This window comes from Hyperolius riggenbachi, chromosome 1 (assembly GCF_040937935.1).
Source record: "Hyperolius riggenbachi isolate aHypRig1 chromosome 1, aHypRig1.pri, whole genome shotgun sequence".
Taxonomy (NCBI): Eukaryota; Metazoa; Chordata; class Amphibia; order Anura; family Hyperoliidae; genus Hyperolius; species Hyperolius riggenbachi.
This window is the reverse complement of record NC_090646.1, coordinates 621,653,031-621,668,129: the sequence shown is the minus strand read 5'-3', so window position 1 is coordinate 621,668,129 and position 15,099 is coordinate 621,653,031. Positions and strand designations below refer to the sequence as shown.

At 47.0% G+C, this 15,099-nt stretch overlaps 2 protein-coding genes across 2 annotated transcripts in view; one reads left to right on the top strand and one right to left on the bottom strand.

Annotated features, from left to right (window-relative positions):
* The window catches only part of RPL37 (ribosomal protein L37), a 263,271-nt gene that overhangs the window by 65,613 nt on the left and 182,559 nt on the right, over positions 1-15,099 (top strand). The gene's annotated exons all lie outside the window — the stretch shown is intronic.
* The window catches only part of C7 (complement C7), a 122,948-nt gene that overhangs the window by 3,233 nt on the left and 104,616 nt on the right, over positions 1-15,099 (bottom strand). Inside the window, exon 17 of the mRNA XM_068250956.1 lies at positions 1,511-1,692. Coding sequence (XP_068107057.1) covers positions 1,511-1,692 — 182 coding nt within the window. The remainder of the gene's footprint in view (positions 1-1,510; positions 1,693-15,099) is intronic.

The following is a 15,099-nucleotide window of genomic DNA, read 5'->3' as shown; positions in this document are numbered from 1 at the left end:
TTGTCCATGTAGTATGAGGACCAACAGATTTTGAACACTATGGCCTGGTGCACACCAAAACCCGCTAGCAGATTTTGAAACGCTTTTTCTTATTTTTCTGTAGCATTTCACCTAGCATTTTGCGGTTTTGTGAAGCGTTTTTGGTGTAGTAGATTTCATATATTGTTACAGTAAAGCTGTTACTGAACAGCTACTGTAACAAAAACGCCTGCAAAACCGCTCTGAACTGCCGTTTTTCAGAGCGGTTTGCGGTTCTCCTATACTTTACATTGGAGGCAGAAACGCTGCCACAATCCAAAATCTGCAGCAGCCCGGGAGTATGCGTTTCTGCAAAACGCCTCCCGCTCTGATGTGCACCAGCCCATTGAGATACATTGACCAAGCGTATCCGCAGCCGCAAGCAGATCGAAAAACGCTGCCGAACCGCTCTGGTGTGCATTAGGCCTTCGAAAAGATTGTGTAGGTAAGCACATATACTTCATGGAAGTGGTAGAATTGGCCAATCAAAATTGGATGTGTGTGTGTACCCTAAGGCCTTGTACACACTCACAAGTATGATTGGCCAATCACTGACTAATTTTACCACATCCTTGTAGTATGAGGGTTTACCTACACAATCTGCTCATAGTATTCAATATCTTGGGACACTAATACTAAATGGAGGTGGGGAAATTGGTCAGCGATTGAAAGTGTTTTTCCCGGGCTTATAGTGTGCCCAAGGCGATATGTGACATGATGAGATAAACGTGTATAAACAGTGCAAAGCATATAAAGAACCAGGCAGTTTTACTTTATTTTGCTGCCTAAGGCCTCATTGACATCATGACATGCTTCTGTGCGCATTTGAAAGCGCGTATGATGCATAGACAGCCCTTCTGACATTCACAGCATGGAGCACTATCGTACTGCAGCATGCGTTCTGTCCGCAAGCGCAGCACTGACCCATTAGTGTAGTGAATCGGATCAGCACTGCAGCGCATAACGGTGCAGATGGTGTGCGATCGTACGCATTGTGTTCCGACGCACCGCCATCTGCGCATCATGATGTGAACAAACCTTAGAGAGTTAATTTTCAGGCATGGAAGTGACAGCTTCTGTCTTGTTGGTACCTTGCCAGGAATACAGTAAAATATCACTGATAAGCAAATTACAGCCATAAACGGTTTTCTGGCAGAATACATCTTTGAGGACAGGGAAGAGTTGCGACAAGGTCAATAGCTCATGTATTTTCTCTCTGGGACACTTAATAGGCTGCCACTGATTACAGACAGTAAAACATTCAACCTACTTAGTGAATTTTTAAATATAAGAGAAAACCCTGGGATACTTAAAATAAGTCATTTATGATAAATATAATTGGTTATCTGATCAGTTTATTTTTACCTCGGGGTCACTTTAACAGGGTACCTGCCAGGTGCTTTAAATAGGTTGGTGGGCTCTGGGGGCACATGGGTATACAAACAGTTAAAAAAAAGTTGATTGTGTACAGACTAGTTAGCAGGTATCTCACCTGAACAGGTTTCCCACAGATGGCACGAGTCGCAGGTTCTCTCTTTTTGGGGGAAATTGCAGTTTTCTTTGCTGGTCAGCGAGTATTTTCTCCCTAAACATTCCAGTGCATGCATTTTACACACTGTGAGTGCCACGTTCTTGCCGTTGCGCGCATCCACGGCACAGACATCCAGTGAGGAGCTGACATGCAAACAGAGAAGAGAAATCAGCTACTTCAGGCATCATCCATATAATATTGAGTTATGAACTCTAGTAAAGTCATACCATTAAGTGAAGGAGACAGCAGACTGCCTGGGGGGGGGGGTTAAGATTACTTATACTACAGGAAATCAGACCACCTATACTGAGGGAGGAGGGATATCAGGCTACCTATACTAAGGGAGGGGGGACATCAGGCTACCTATACTGAGGAGTACTCTGGTTGCCTATGCTGGGGGGGGGGGGTGTATCTGTCTACCTACACAGGGGGGGGGGGAGGTTGGCTACTTACACTAAGGGGGAATCCGGCAACCTATACTGGTGGAGGGAATCAGGCCACCTATACTGGGAGGGGGATCTGGCTACCTATACTGGGGTTGGGGGGGGGGCATCAAGCTACCTACACTGAGAGGGGCATCTGAATACCTATACCTAGGTGGAGTCTGGCTACCTATACTGGGGGGGGGGAGGGGGGCATCAGGTTACCTACACTGGGAGGGGGATCTGGCTACCTATACTGAGGTGGAGTTTGGCTACCTATACTGAGAGGATCATCAGCCTACCTATACTAAGGGGGGACATCGGGCTATCTATACTAGGGGGCAATCATTTGTTTACCTAAGCTGGGGAGTAAGCCGGTTAGCTATGTGTGTGAATCTTTAATCTGTCTATCTATACTGGGGGGAACGTAACTATCTTTACTGAGGGGAGGCGGGGGCGCACTTTGGAATCACTACCTCTGGTCCTGGACTCTGAGAAGCGTCTAGTGAAAAATGGCTCCAGCAAAATAATGGCGCCCCCTTCTGCCCGATATATGTTTAAAACGATAGTTATCGTTTTAAAGGTTAAAATAGTGCAGACCTTTAAAAATGAAATTTATCGTTTTAAAACTTTTTTTTGTCCTGCCTGAACGATATTTATCGTTTTAACCCCTGCTTTGCTGCCGTTTGGAAAATATCTGCCCGCCAGCTTTAATGTTTAATAGCAAAGCCCCCTTAAAAGCTAAAAACACCAAATTTGCAGGGAATGTTAAGAAGAAAATTGTGAACAAGAGGAAACATTTTTTTTTCAAAAAGACCTTAAAGTTTTTGAGAAAATCGATTTTGAATATTCTTCTTCTGACCGTGGGAAAATTAAACGCCCGCCGACTTTAGCGGTTAATAGCAAAGCCCCTTTAAATGCCAGAAACACCAAATCTGTAGGAAATGTTAAGAAGAATAGTGGGAACACGAAGAAAAAAAAACGTTCAAATAGACCTTATAGTTTTTGAGAAAATCGATTTTAAATCTTCAAAGAGGAAAATGTATCTATTTAAATCGCGTACTGACATTTTGCGGCGGAAACAATTCCCGCCGACTTTAGCAGTTAATAGCAAAGTCCCCTTAAATCCTAGCAACACCAAATTTGCAGGATATGTTAAAGAGATACTGGGAAACAATATTTTTTTTAAAAAATTGAAAAATTTCATTTATTTTTTTTTTTAATTTAAATTTTTGGGTTATGTTCAGAGTGTAGGAATTTTTTTTTAAAAAAATGACGTGGGGTCCCCCCTCCCGAACCTCTGTAACCCCTTGTCCCCATGCAGGCTGGGATAGCCAGAATGCGGAGCCCCAGCCGACTGGGGCTTCGCACCCTGAGCGATACCAGCCCGCATGGTCCATGGTATGGGGGGCTTCGGGGGGGGGGGGGGGGGGAGGGGTAGCCAAGCCTTCCCCTCCCCCCCGGAGCCCTTGTCCAATCCATGGACAAGGGGCTCTTCCCCACCTCCGGTGCCCCAGGAGGAGGTGGGGGCGACGACTCCCTGGGGGGGGGTTCATGGTGGCATCTGGGAGTCCCCTTTAAGAAGGGGAACCCAGATGCCTGCCCCCCTCCCAGGAGAAATGAGTAAAGGGGTGCACCCCTTACCCATTTCCATAAAGGGTTAATTGAAATAAAAATGCAACAACGAGAAAAGTCCTTTAATGTTCTAAATTAACCAGAAATACTTACCTGTACCTTTAAGAAAAAAATCCCAAGCCAATTAGGTCCCATGACAGTATCCTCCATCTTGCGATCTTTAGAAATACTTACCTGTACCTTTAAGAAAAAAAATCCCACGCCATTATCCTCGGAAAAGGTCCCGCGCTATAATCTGTTATGTCCCACGACGACAGTATCCTCTGTCTTACGATCTTCAGAAATACTTACCTGTACCTTTAAGAAAAAAATCCCACGGCAATTAGGTCCCACGACAGTATCCTCTATCTTGCGACCTTCTGATACATGTTGATTGAAGATCTCTGCCGCCCCGACGCCACACACGCCGCCTCCGACGAACTGCTCTCAGCTATACTAAGTATAGCTTAGAGCAAAAAGCATCTTTAAATTTTAGCTCCAATGGTCCCCATTGGTTCCTTAACAGACCAATGGGGATCAGGAGGATCCCCATTGGTTGATAAGGAACCAATGGGGAGCCTTGGAGCCAAAGTTTAAAGATGCTTTTTTTCTCTCAGCTATAAGTATAGCTGAGAGTGCGTCTATATAGACGCATTAGAGCTGACTCCCGCTGCCCTCCCTGCCTCCCCCCACCTTTCACCCTCACCCATGCTGGCACCCATGGGTGCATTGGGTGCCAGCATGGGTGAGGGTGACAGGTGTGAGAAAGGCAGGGAGGGCAGCGGGAGTCAGCGCTAATGCGAGCCGGTTACTATACCTTAGGATGCGTCCTGTGCGGACGTATAGCTGCCAGCTCCGCTGTCTCTCCCCGTCTGCGTGCACCTGTCACCCTCACCTAGGGTGGCACCCATGGGTGCACCAGGTGCCAGGCTAGGTGAGGGTGACAGGTGAGGAGGCGGGGAGGACAGCGGGAGCCGTGCTATGCGTCCCTACGCAGGACGCATTGTAAGGTATAGTATTCTAATTGGCGTGGGAGATCTTCAATCAAGGTAATTGAAGATCGCAAGATAAGAGGATATTGTTATTCGTTGGATCATTTTCGAGGATATATTGGCGTGGGAACATTTTTTTAAAGGTACAGGTAAGTATTTGTGGTTAATTAATATTATTAAAATACTTTTCTCGTGGTTGTGTTTTTATTTCATTTAACCCTTTGTTGAAATGGGGAAGGGGTACTTTGTACTCCTATACTCATTTCTCCTGGGAGGGGGGTGGGCATCTGGGGGTCCCCTTCTTAAAGGGGACTCCCAGATGCCACCATGACACCCCCCCCCCCCAGGGAGTCGTCGCCCCCACCTCCTCCTGGGGCACCGGAGGTGGGGAAGAGCCCCTTGTCCATGGATTGGACAAGGGCTCCGGGGGGGAGGGGGAGGCTTGGCCGCCCCTCCCCCCCAGAGCCCCCCCATACCATGGACCATGCGGGCTGGTATAGCTCAGGTTGCGAAGCCCCAGTCGGCCGGGGCTCCGCATTCTGGCTATCCCAGCCTGCATGGGAGACAAGGGGTTACAGAGGCTCGGGAGGGGGGACCCCACGTCATTTTTTTCAAAAAATTTCCCACACTCTGAACATAACCCCAAAATTTAAATTTAAAAAAAAAAATTCAATTTTTTTTAAATATTGTTTCCCAGTATCTTTTAAACATATCCTGAAAATTTGGTGTTGCTAGGATTTAAGGGGATTTTGCTATTAACTGCTAAAGTCGGCGGGAATTGTTTCCACGGAAATGTCAGTACGCGATTTAAATAGATACATTTTCCTCTTTGAAGATTTAAAATCGATTTTCTCAAAAACTATAAGGTCTTTCTGAACATTTTTTTTCTTCGTGTTCCCACTATTCTTCTTAACATTCCCTACACATTTGGTGTTTCTGGCATTTAAAGGGGCTTTGCTATTAACCGCTAAAGTCGGCGGGCGTTTAATTTTCCCATGGTCAGAAGAAGAATATTCAAAATCGATTTTCTCAAAAACTATAAGGTCTTTTTTGAAAAAAAAAATCCCTCTTGTTCACAATTTTCTTCTTAACATTCCCTGCAAATTTGGTGTTTTTAGCTTTTAAGGGGGCTTTTCTATTCAACATTAAAGCCGGCGGGCAGATATTTTCCAAACGGCAGCAAAGCAAGGGTTAAAACGGAAAATATCGTTTGGGAGCAATACAAATATAAATATAAACGATAAATATCGTTTTTAAAGCCGGCGCAGTTTTTTAGCTGTCAAAAACGAAAAATAACTAGCAATAGTGGTTCTCTATGGGACGCCGTTTTTTAACTACGATAACTGGCGCCATTTTTAACGGACCCCCTCTGAGAACCTTGTTCCGGCCCTGATCGGGATGGTATTCACCAGACCCAGGTCAATGTCAGGACTTGTGCTGTATCGTGAGTGGGAGAAAGAGGTCCGCATGCTCCAGGTAAAGCGTGGGCTGACCGACCACTTGTGTAGGAGCTCCCAAGGAGCTGGTTGACTTTGTTTTTTTCCTACTTTTGTAGCGATATGCATTGGCCAACTAGATTATTTAATAATTATGAGATTATTATCAGAACATGGTCTCAGTGTATTAAATAGGACCAACAGTCCTTTCACACACAATAGGGCAATATGGCCTAGTGCACACCGGAGCGTTTCTGCTGCTGTTTGCGATCTGCTTGCGGGTGCGGATCCGCTAGGGTAATGTATTTCAATGGGCTGGTGCACACCAGAGCGGGAGGCGTTTTGCAGAAATGCATACTCCCGGGCTGCTGCAGATTTTGGATTGCGGAGGCGTTTCTGCCTCAATGTTAAGTATAGGAAAAACGCAAACCGCTCTGAAAAACGGCACTTCAGAGTGGTTTGCCAGGCGTTTTTTGTTACAGTAGCTGTTCCGTAACAGCTTTACTGTAACAATACATGAAATCTACTACACCAAAACCGCTAGACAAAACCGCAAAACGCTAGCTGAAACGCTACAGAAAAAGAAGAAAAAGCGTTTCAAAATCTGCTAGCATTTTGCGGCTCTGCTAGTGGTTTTTGGTGTGCACTAGGCCTATATGTTTATTTTTTGATGTATGTTTGGAGGACCCTCAAGCCTCCTGCTGCCCAATAGTCATGGGGAATCTCATGCTTTTTAGATTTCTTTTTCTCTATTATGTAGCAATTTTGTAATAAAGCAATGCCATTGATTACAAAATAAGTGGCGCAGTCTTTTCTCATCAAAGGGAATCTGAAGTGAAAATAAACTTAAGATATAATGATTTGTCTCCTATTGTTTCCAGTACAGGAAGAGTTAAGAAACTTCAGTTGTTATCTATGCAAAGGGGCTTCTGTGAGCTCTGTGATTTTACAAAGTTGCGCACAGCCCTGTCTGAAGCACTTCTCTCAACCGTCTCTGAGGGCTGGAACCCACAAGAGCGCTTTTCAGAGCATTTAGGAAGCGCTTGAAAACGCTAGCGATTTCCAAAAACGCTCAGCTAATGTTAACGGATGTGCCAACTTCCACTGGAGCATTTGCGATTCCCAAAATCGCAAGCGCAGGAGATGCAGCATTTTGTTAGCGTTAGCTCTTCAATGTAAAGTATATAATCACTGGCGTAATCGCTCATCAAAACCTGCACGGAGTGATTTTGCTAGCGTTTTAAAATTAATGTACACTGTAACAAAATTAAAAATAAATGAAAGGACCAATCAGAATCGCTAATCGCTACACAACCACTGGCAAATTGTTTACACTTTCTAAAATCGCTCCCTAAAACGCTCATGAAATCGCTTACAAACTGCTCATACAAAACGCTTGCGATTGGCGATAGAGTTTTGTAGTGGGTTCCAGGCCTCATTGTTTTTTCTTTGTTTATGTTTTTTCTGTAGAGAAAAGTTCAAAGGTCCATTAGCGTGCTCTGTGAAATCATTTAAAGAGTAACTGTTAGGCAGAAAATACACAATAAGTTCTCTACTGCAGGCTAATAGAGCAGTAGAAAGGATGCTAACCAGGCAATGTAAAAGTTTAAAATCATTCTTACTGTTGTAGATTTCTCTCCTCATGCCCCAGGCTCTAAAAGTGTACGCACGGCCGCAGAGAGAAGTGACAGGCATGCTGAATCAGCCTGATTGGCTGATGCCTCTGTCACTCATCTCTCTGCACTGCGATTGGCCGCCTGGTCATCCCTTGTCTGCCTGGTCGCCGCTGCTGTTAGAGCGCACGGAGGGGGGGCTAGAGGCGGAAGCGGAAAAAAAGGGCGCAGGCAGCTAGTGGACAAAAAGGGCGCCGCCATTCACTCTCATAATAAATAACGTTTAATAGGCGCCGAGCAGGAAAAAAGGGCGCCGGACATAAATAACGTTTACAAACGGCGCCCGGAGATTTTTAATGATTTATAAGTGTGCTTGTGGTGATTTACGTTTATAAAATGCACCCGTGCCGAATAACGTTTATAAGAATACTAAACATATTTATCTTATTTAACTAATTAAAACATTATTTAAAGTTTTATTCCTTACTGTTTGTAAAACATTATTATTCACAAAATAAAGCGATCAGTACGTAACGTAAATTGCAATATATTTTTTGCATCCACAATTAGTAAAACATTATTATCCACATAATAAAGGGGGGTCTTAGGTTTAGGCACCATCAGGGGGGTCTTAGGTTTAGGCACCACCAGGGGGGTCTTAGGTTTAGGCACCACCAGGGGGGTCTTAGGTTTAGGCACCACCAGGGGGGTCTTAGGTTTAGGCACCACCAGGGGGGTCTAGGGGTTAGGGATATGTACACGGAGAGTTCTGTGTAAGAGTAGGCTTAGGTATAGTTTTAGTAAAATTTTAGTAATAATTATTAATGTTTTACAACACTTATTACGAACGTAGTTATATTTATATCATCGTTATAAAGAATATTTTTAGATTTTATTATAAGAACAAATCATAAATGAAGGTTATTCACAATAATATACAATTATAACAATTAAACATATATTACTGTTTTTTTAATAAACATAATTATAAGTTTAACTTTTGAAACAGGGAAGAATAACGTTTTCACAATTTCCGATTTCATAAACATTATTTAATGATTTATAATTTTGTTAAACATTATTTGTAAACGAAATATAGCACACAATTTTTATAAACGCTATTAATGATTAATTATCAATTAGAGTTTGCGCCCTTTTTGTCCGGGCGCCCTTTTTGTACGTACGCGCTAGAGGCCATCTCCTGTCACTGTCCTCTGCCCCCCTCCTTCAGTGGCATGCACGTGATCGCACTCAAATCCCCCCCCCCCCCCCCCCCCGCACGCCGCATTCTCCTTTTTCCCTTTTTCCCCGTACTGAGCTTTGGGGAAGGATAAGGGTGGCGCACACACACAGACTCCTGGAATAATGGTTCCAGGTGCTGCAGTATCCTTCTACACTCTCTGCACTAGTGCAGTGAATAGATGGGAACAACAGCGCTTGGATCCATTATTAGGTGAGTCTGTGGCTGCTGCATTTATTCCTCCCTGCTGTGCTCAGAGTCAGTGTGGGGAGGAGGGGGATGGGGGGGGGAGAAGATCTAGCCGGACACAAGATGGCCCCTGCCAGCAACAGGAGCCTTTTAACCCTCCTGGCGGTATAAAAAAATACGCCAGGAGGCAGCGCGGCAGTTTTTTTTTAATTTTTTTTTTTCTATATCATGTAGCGAGCCCGGGGCTCGCTACATGACAGCCGCTGCTCAGCGGCATCCCCCCGCCCTCTTCGATCGCCTTCGGCGATCTCCGATCAGGAAATCCCGTTCAAAGAACGGGATTTCCTGGAGGGCTTCTCCCGTCGCCATGGCGACGGGGCGGAATGACGTCACCGACGTCACTGACGTCGGGTCGTCATTGGGAGTCCCGGGCCACCCCTCGGCGCTGCCTGGCACTGATTGGCCAGGCAGCGCATGGGGTCTGGGGGGGGGCCGCGCGCCGCACCGTATAGCGGCGATCGGGCGCGCGGCGGCGATCAGGGTGCTGGCGCAGCTAGCAAAGTGCTAGCTGCGTCCAGCAAAAAAAAAAATTAAACAAATCGGCCCAGCAGGGCCTGAGCGGCACCCTCCGGGGTTACCGCCAAGAAGGTTAATATATAAATTTGAAAGTAAAATAAATCAAAACTTGGACACTACGATACATCTGTTATGTAAGTAGAGCATGTATTTACTGTATCTACTTACATATGTGTTTTTTTGAGGGGGTATTTTAGAGCTAACAGTTTCTCTTTAAAATGCTCAGTGTATTGTGGAAACTGCAATTATTAGAGAATGATGCAATGTTATGAAAAAAAAAAAGCTATGTACCTGAAAATAAAGATATGACACTATTTTTTTTGCTACTGACGTTCTATTAATTATCCATACTACACAGCCAATTCCTTATATCATGAGTTTTTGTTCGCTTCAGTGTCGATTTAAAGGGATACTTAAGTGACAATAAAAAAATGATTTTTACTCACCTGGGGATTCCCTCAGCCCCCTGCAGCTGTCCGGTGCCCTCGCAGCCTCGCTCCGATCCTTCTGTCCCCGCCGGCGGCTACTTCCGGGTTCGGCGACAGCCGCCGACAGGCTGGGAACGCGAGTGATTCTTTGCGTTCCCAGCCACAATATATCGTCCCCTATGCTGCTATTGCCTTCTTGCCGCAATAGCAGCATAGGGGGCGATATATTGTGGCTGGGAACGCGAAGAATCACTCGCGTTCCCAGCCTGTCGGCGGCTGTCGCCGAACCCGGAAGCTTTGCACGCTTTTGGTTATTTTTACATTGGTTGGTGCTGACTGATTTCTCCCCGGTTCCTGGAGCAAGGGTATAATTATAGCCATGCCCTCACCATGACCCCGTGGCCGTGGCACTGCAGGTAGGGGTACTGCTTGGCCGACTGCCATGGAGGACAGGGGAATAGCGGTGCATGGAGGCTGCAGGCTGCCCTGAGTGAGAACTGAGAGTCACCCCTGATTAGTGATGAGCACAAATTTTGCATAAATCAATGTAATTTTGCATCATAATTTAACCCCTTGCGCACCAGCAGCATCTGGCCCCTTTAGGTCCAGAGACTGTGCTGGTACCACAAAACGGCGCTTACTGACGAATCGCCGCGCACACCCGACGCTCTCACCGGTCATGTCATTCTCCCAGCGCCACAAGCCCCTCTCTCTGCCGTCGCTATGACGCCAGAGCTCTGAGCGCCGGTCAGGAGCCGCTGTCATTGGCTCCGGACCCTGTCCATCAATGGGAGCCAATGGGATTGGCTCACAGTGATCACAGAAGCCAATGAAAGCGGTTCCTGACTGGCTCACAGAGCTCTGCCGTCATATAGACGAGACGGCAGGGTGAGTGAACTGCGGCGGGTGCAGCGCGGGAGTACGTGGCAGGCTAGATGAAATCTACGTCCTGTCAGAGCCACACAGCCACCTGCAGGACGTAGATTTCAACTAACGTGCTACGGAAGCAGTTAAATTCTAATTTATTTTGTTTCTAATTGCAATCAGGAACCGTCATTTCGCAATTTCTCATAATTTTTGTGTAATTTTGTGCCGTCTTTAGCAATTAATAACAACGCTCCCATACATGCTATCGTCGCCAAAATTGCAGTGTTCGCCACTGTTCGGGTTCTGCAGAACATCACCCTGTTCGGGTGATGTTCGAGTTCGGCCGAACACCTGACGGTGCTCGGCCAAACCGTTCGGCCACATGGCCGAACTAAGAGCGCATGGCCGAACGTTCCCCGAACGTTCGGCTAGCGCTGTGATTGGCCGAACGGGTCACGTGGTTCGGGCCCGAACGCGCTCTGATTGGCCGAACGGTCACGTGGTTCGGGTAAATAAATACCCGAACCACGTCATATCTCCGCCATTTGTCTGTGGGTTTAGCTTTGGGTAGGCAGGCAGGGTAGTTCGCTCTCCAGCCACGCTAGCCAGGGTCCCCCCCAGTCATTGTGTGTCGCTGCTGGGAACAGTAGTACACCGCTCGCTCAGCCACACTATATATAGCATTGTTTACTGCCACTGTGTACCTCGCTCAGCCACGCTATATATATAGCATTGTGTTTTCTGACACTCTGTGTACACGGCTTAGCCTGACTAATATAGCATTGTGTGTACTGCCACTGTGCACCTCGCTCAGCCACGCTATATATAGCATTGTGTGTACTGCCACTGTGCACCTCGCTCAGCCACGCTATATATAGCATTGTGTGTACTGCCACTGTGCACCTCGCTCAGCCACGCTATATATAGCATTGTGTGTACTGCCACTGTGCACCTCGCTCAGCCACGCTATATATATAGCATTGTGTTTTCTGACACTCTGTGTACACGGCTTAGCCTGACTAATATAGCATTGTGTGTACTGCCACTGTGCACCTCGCTCAGCCACGCTATATATAGCATTGTGTGTACTGCCACTGTGCACCTCGCTCAGCCACGCTATATATAGCATTGTGTGTACTGCCACTGTGCACCTCGCTCAGCCACGCTATATATAGCATTGTGTGTACTGCCACTGTGCACCTCGCTCAGCCACACTATATATATAGCATTGTGTTTTCTGACACTCTGTGTACACGGCTTAGCCTGACTAATATAGCATTGTGTGTACTGCCACTGTGCACCTCGCTCAGCCACGCTATATATAGCATTGTGTGTACTGCCACTGTGCACCTCGCTCAGCCACGCTATATATAGCATTGTGTGTACTGCCACTGTGCACCTCGCTCAGCCACGCTATATATATAGCATTGTGTTTTCTGACACTCTGTGTACACGGCTTAGCCTGACTAATATAGCATTGTGTGTACTGCCACTGTGCACCTCGCTCAGCCACGCTATATATAGCATTGTGTGTACTGCCACTGTGCACCTCGCTCAGCCACGCTATATATAGCATTGTGTGTACTGCCACTGTGCACCTCGCTCAGCCACGCTATATATATAGCATTGTGTGTACTGCCACTGTGCACCTCGCTCAGCCACGCTATATATATAGCATTGTGTTTTCTGACACTCTGTGTACACGGCTTAGCCTGACTAATATAGCATTGTGTGTACTGCCACTGTGCACCTCGCTCAGCCACGCTATATATAGCATTGTGTTTTCTGACACTCTGTGTACACGGCTTAGCCTGACTAATATAGCATTGTGTGTACTGCCACTGTGCACCTCGCTCAGCCACGCTATATATAGCATTGTGTTTTCTGACACTCTGTGTACACGGCTTAGCCTGGCTATATAGCATTGTGTGTACTGCCACTGTGCACCTCGCTCAGCCACGCTATATATAGCATTGTGTGTACTGCCACTGTGCACCTCGCTCAGCCACGCTATATATAGCATTGTGTGTACTGCCACTGTGCACCTCGCTCAGCCACGCTATATATATAGCATTGTGTGTACTGCCACTGTGCACCTCGCTCAGCCACGCTATATATATAGCATTGTGTTTTCTGACACTCTGTGTACACGGCTTAGCCTGACTAATATAGCATTGTGTGTACTGCCACTGTGCACCTCGCTCAGCCACGCTATATATAGCATTGTGTGTACTGCCACTGTGCACCTCGCTCAGCCACGCTGTATATAGCATTGTGTGTACTGCCACTGTGCACCTCGCTCAGCCACGCTATATATAGCATTGTGTTTTCTGACACTCTGTGTACACGGCTTAGCCTGACTAATATAGCATTGTGTGTACTGCCACTGTGCACCTCGCTCAGCCACGCTATATATAGCATTGTGTTTACTGCCACTCTGTGTACACCGCTGAGCCAGACTATATACCGTTGTTTACTGACACTCTGTGTACACCGCTCAGCCAGACTATATACCATTGTTTACTGACACTCTGTGTACACGGCTCAGCCTGACTATAAAGCATTGTGTGTACTGCCACTGTGCACCTCGCTCAGCCACGCTATATATAGCATTGTGTTTTCTGACACTCTGTGTACACGGCTTAGCCTGACTAATATAGCATTGTGTGTACTGCCACTGTGCACCTCGCTCAGCCACGCTATATATAGCATTGTGTTTTCTGACACTCTGTGTACACGGCTTAGCCAGACTATATAGCATTGTGTGTACTGCCACTCTGTGTACACCGCTCAGCCAGACTATATAGCATTGTGTTTACTTCCACTCTGTGTCTGCTGGGCCTGGGAACAGTAGTACACCGCTCACCCGCCACTGTATAGCATTGTGCTCTGTGTCGCTGCTGGGAATAGTGGTACTGTATAGCATTTCTGTACTGCCACTGTACTGCTGCCAGTCAGCGTGTACTGTAAGGATAAGTGAAATGAGGAAGAAATCCGGTGAAAGAGGAAGGGGCAAGGGAAGAGGTGTTTCCCCTGACGGTTCACGTACAGGCCACAGGGGAGCACCCAAGAAAACCCACTCAATACCGCCCATGTTGTCCAGGACAACAACCCTCACAAATCCAAAAGAACAGGACCAGATAATTACTTGGATGACCTCTCAAGCGTCCAGCAGTGGGTTAAGCAGCACCAGCACATCACGCACGAGGTCCGAGTCCTCAGCCAGTTACAAGGAGCCAGTGGGCACAAAGCTGACACAACCGGCAGCGACACCACGCACACAACTGCCAGATAACCAGTCCTATGAATTACCTCAGGACACAATGGGGTATTCGCAGGAGCTATTCCCAGCCCAACAAACTTCCACCTATGAAAGGTCAATGGAGGAACAGCCAGAAATGTTGTGCCCGGATTCACAACCATTAACTGTGGGAAATGCACCGCGCACTGAAATACAAGGCGAGTCCGAGGAGGACTCGGAAACCCAAATCCCAGAGCAAGTTGGGCAGGAGGGGTTGCAATTGCAGGAGGTCGGCCGACAAGATCTGGAAGACGACGTTGGAGTGAGCTGCGCAGAGGTTGTTCTGGGGAGCTCTACTCCACGGCGGCGGCCCCCCACAATGACATATGACGAGTTTGAGGAGATGGAAGAGGAGGGTATGGACAATGTGGACAGAGACCCAGATTTTATTTGTGAACGAGAACATCGCCGTCGTAGCAGCAGCACAGATGAGTCTGTTGAAGAACCCACTGCTGCACGAGTTCGCCTTGTGCTACAAGGTAGGCGGCGCGCAATTTCAGGCACCACAAGCGTGGAAGTTAGAGTGAGAGGCAAAAGAGGAGGAAACAGAAATCGCCAGCAAGGAGGCAGGTGCTCCAAAGTCTGGGCTTTCTTTGAAGACTGCACTGAGGATGTTACCATGGCGATTTGCAAGGTGTGCAAGACTCGCCTGAGCAGGGGGAAAAGTATTAACAACCTCTCCACCACCAGCATGAGCCGCCACATGCTATCCAAACATCCCACTCTGTGGGCAAACGCGGCAGGACAGGGTACCAGCAACACTGCCTCCCTTGGGTTCACCAGACTCACCACCAGACCCGCCTCAGCAGCAGCAGTAGCCCAGCCATTGCGTGGTTCACAACATTCACAAACATCAGACGACGCTGACACTG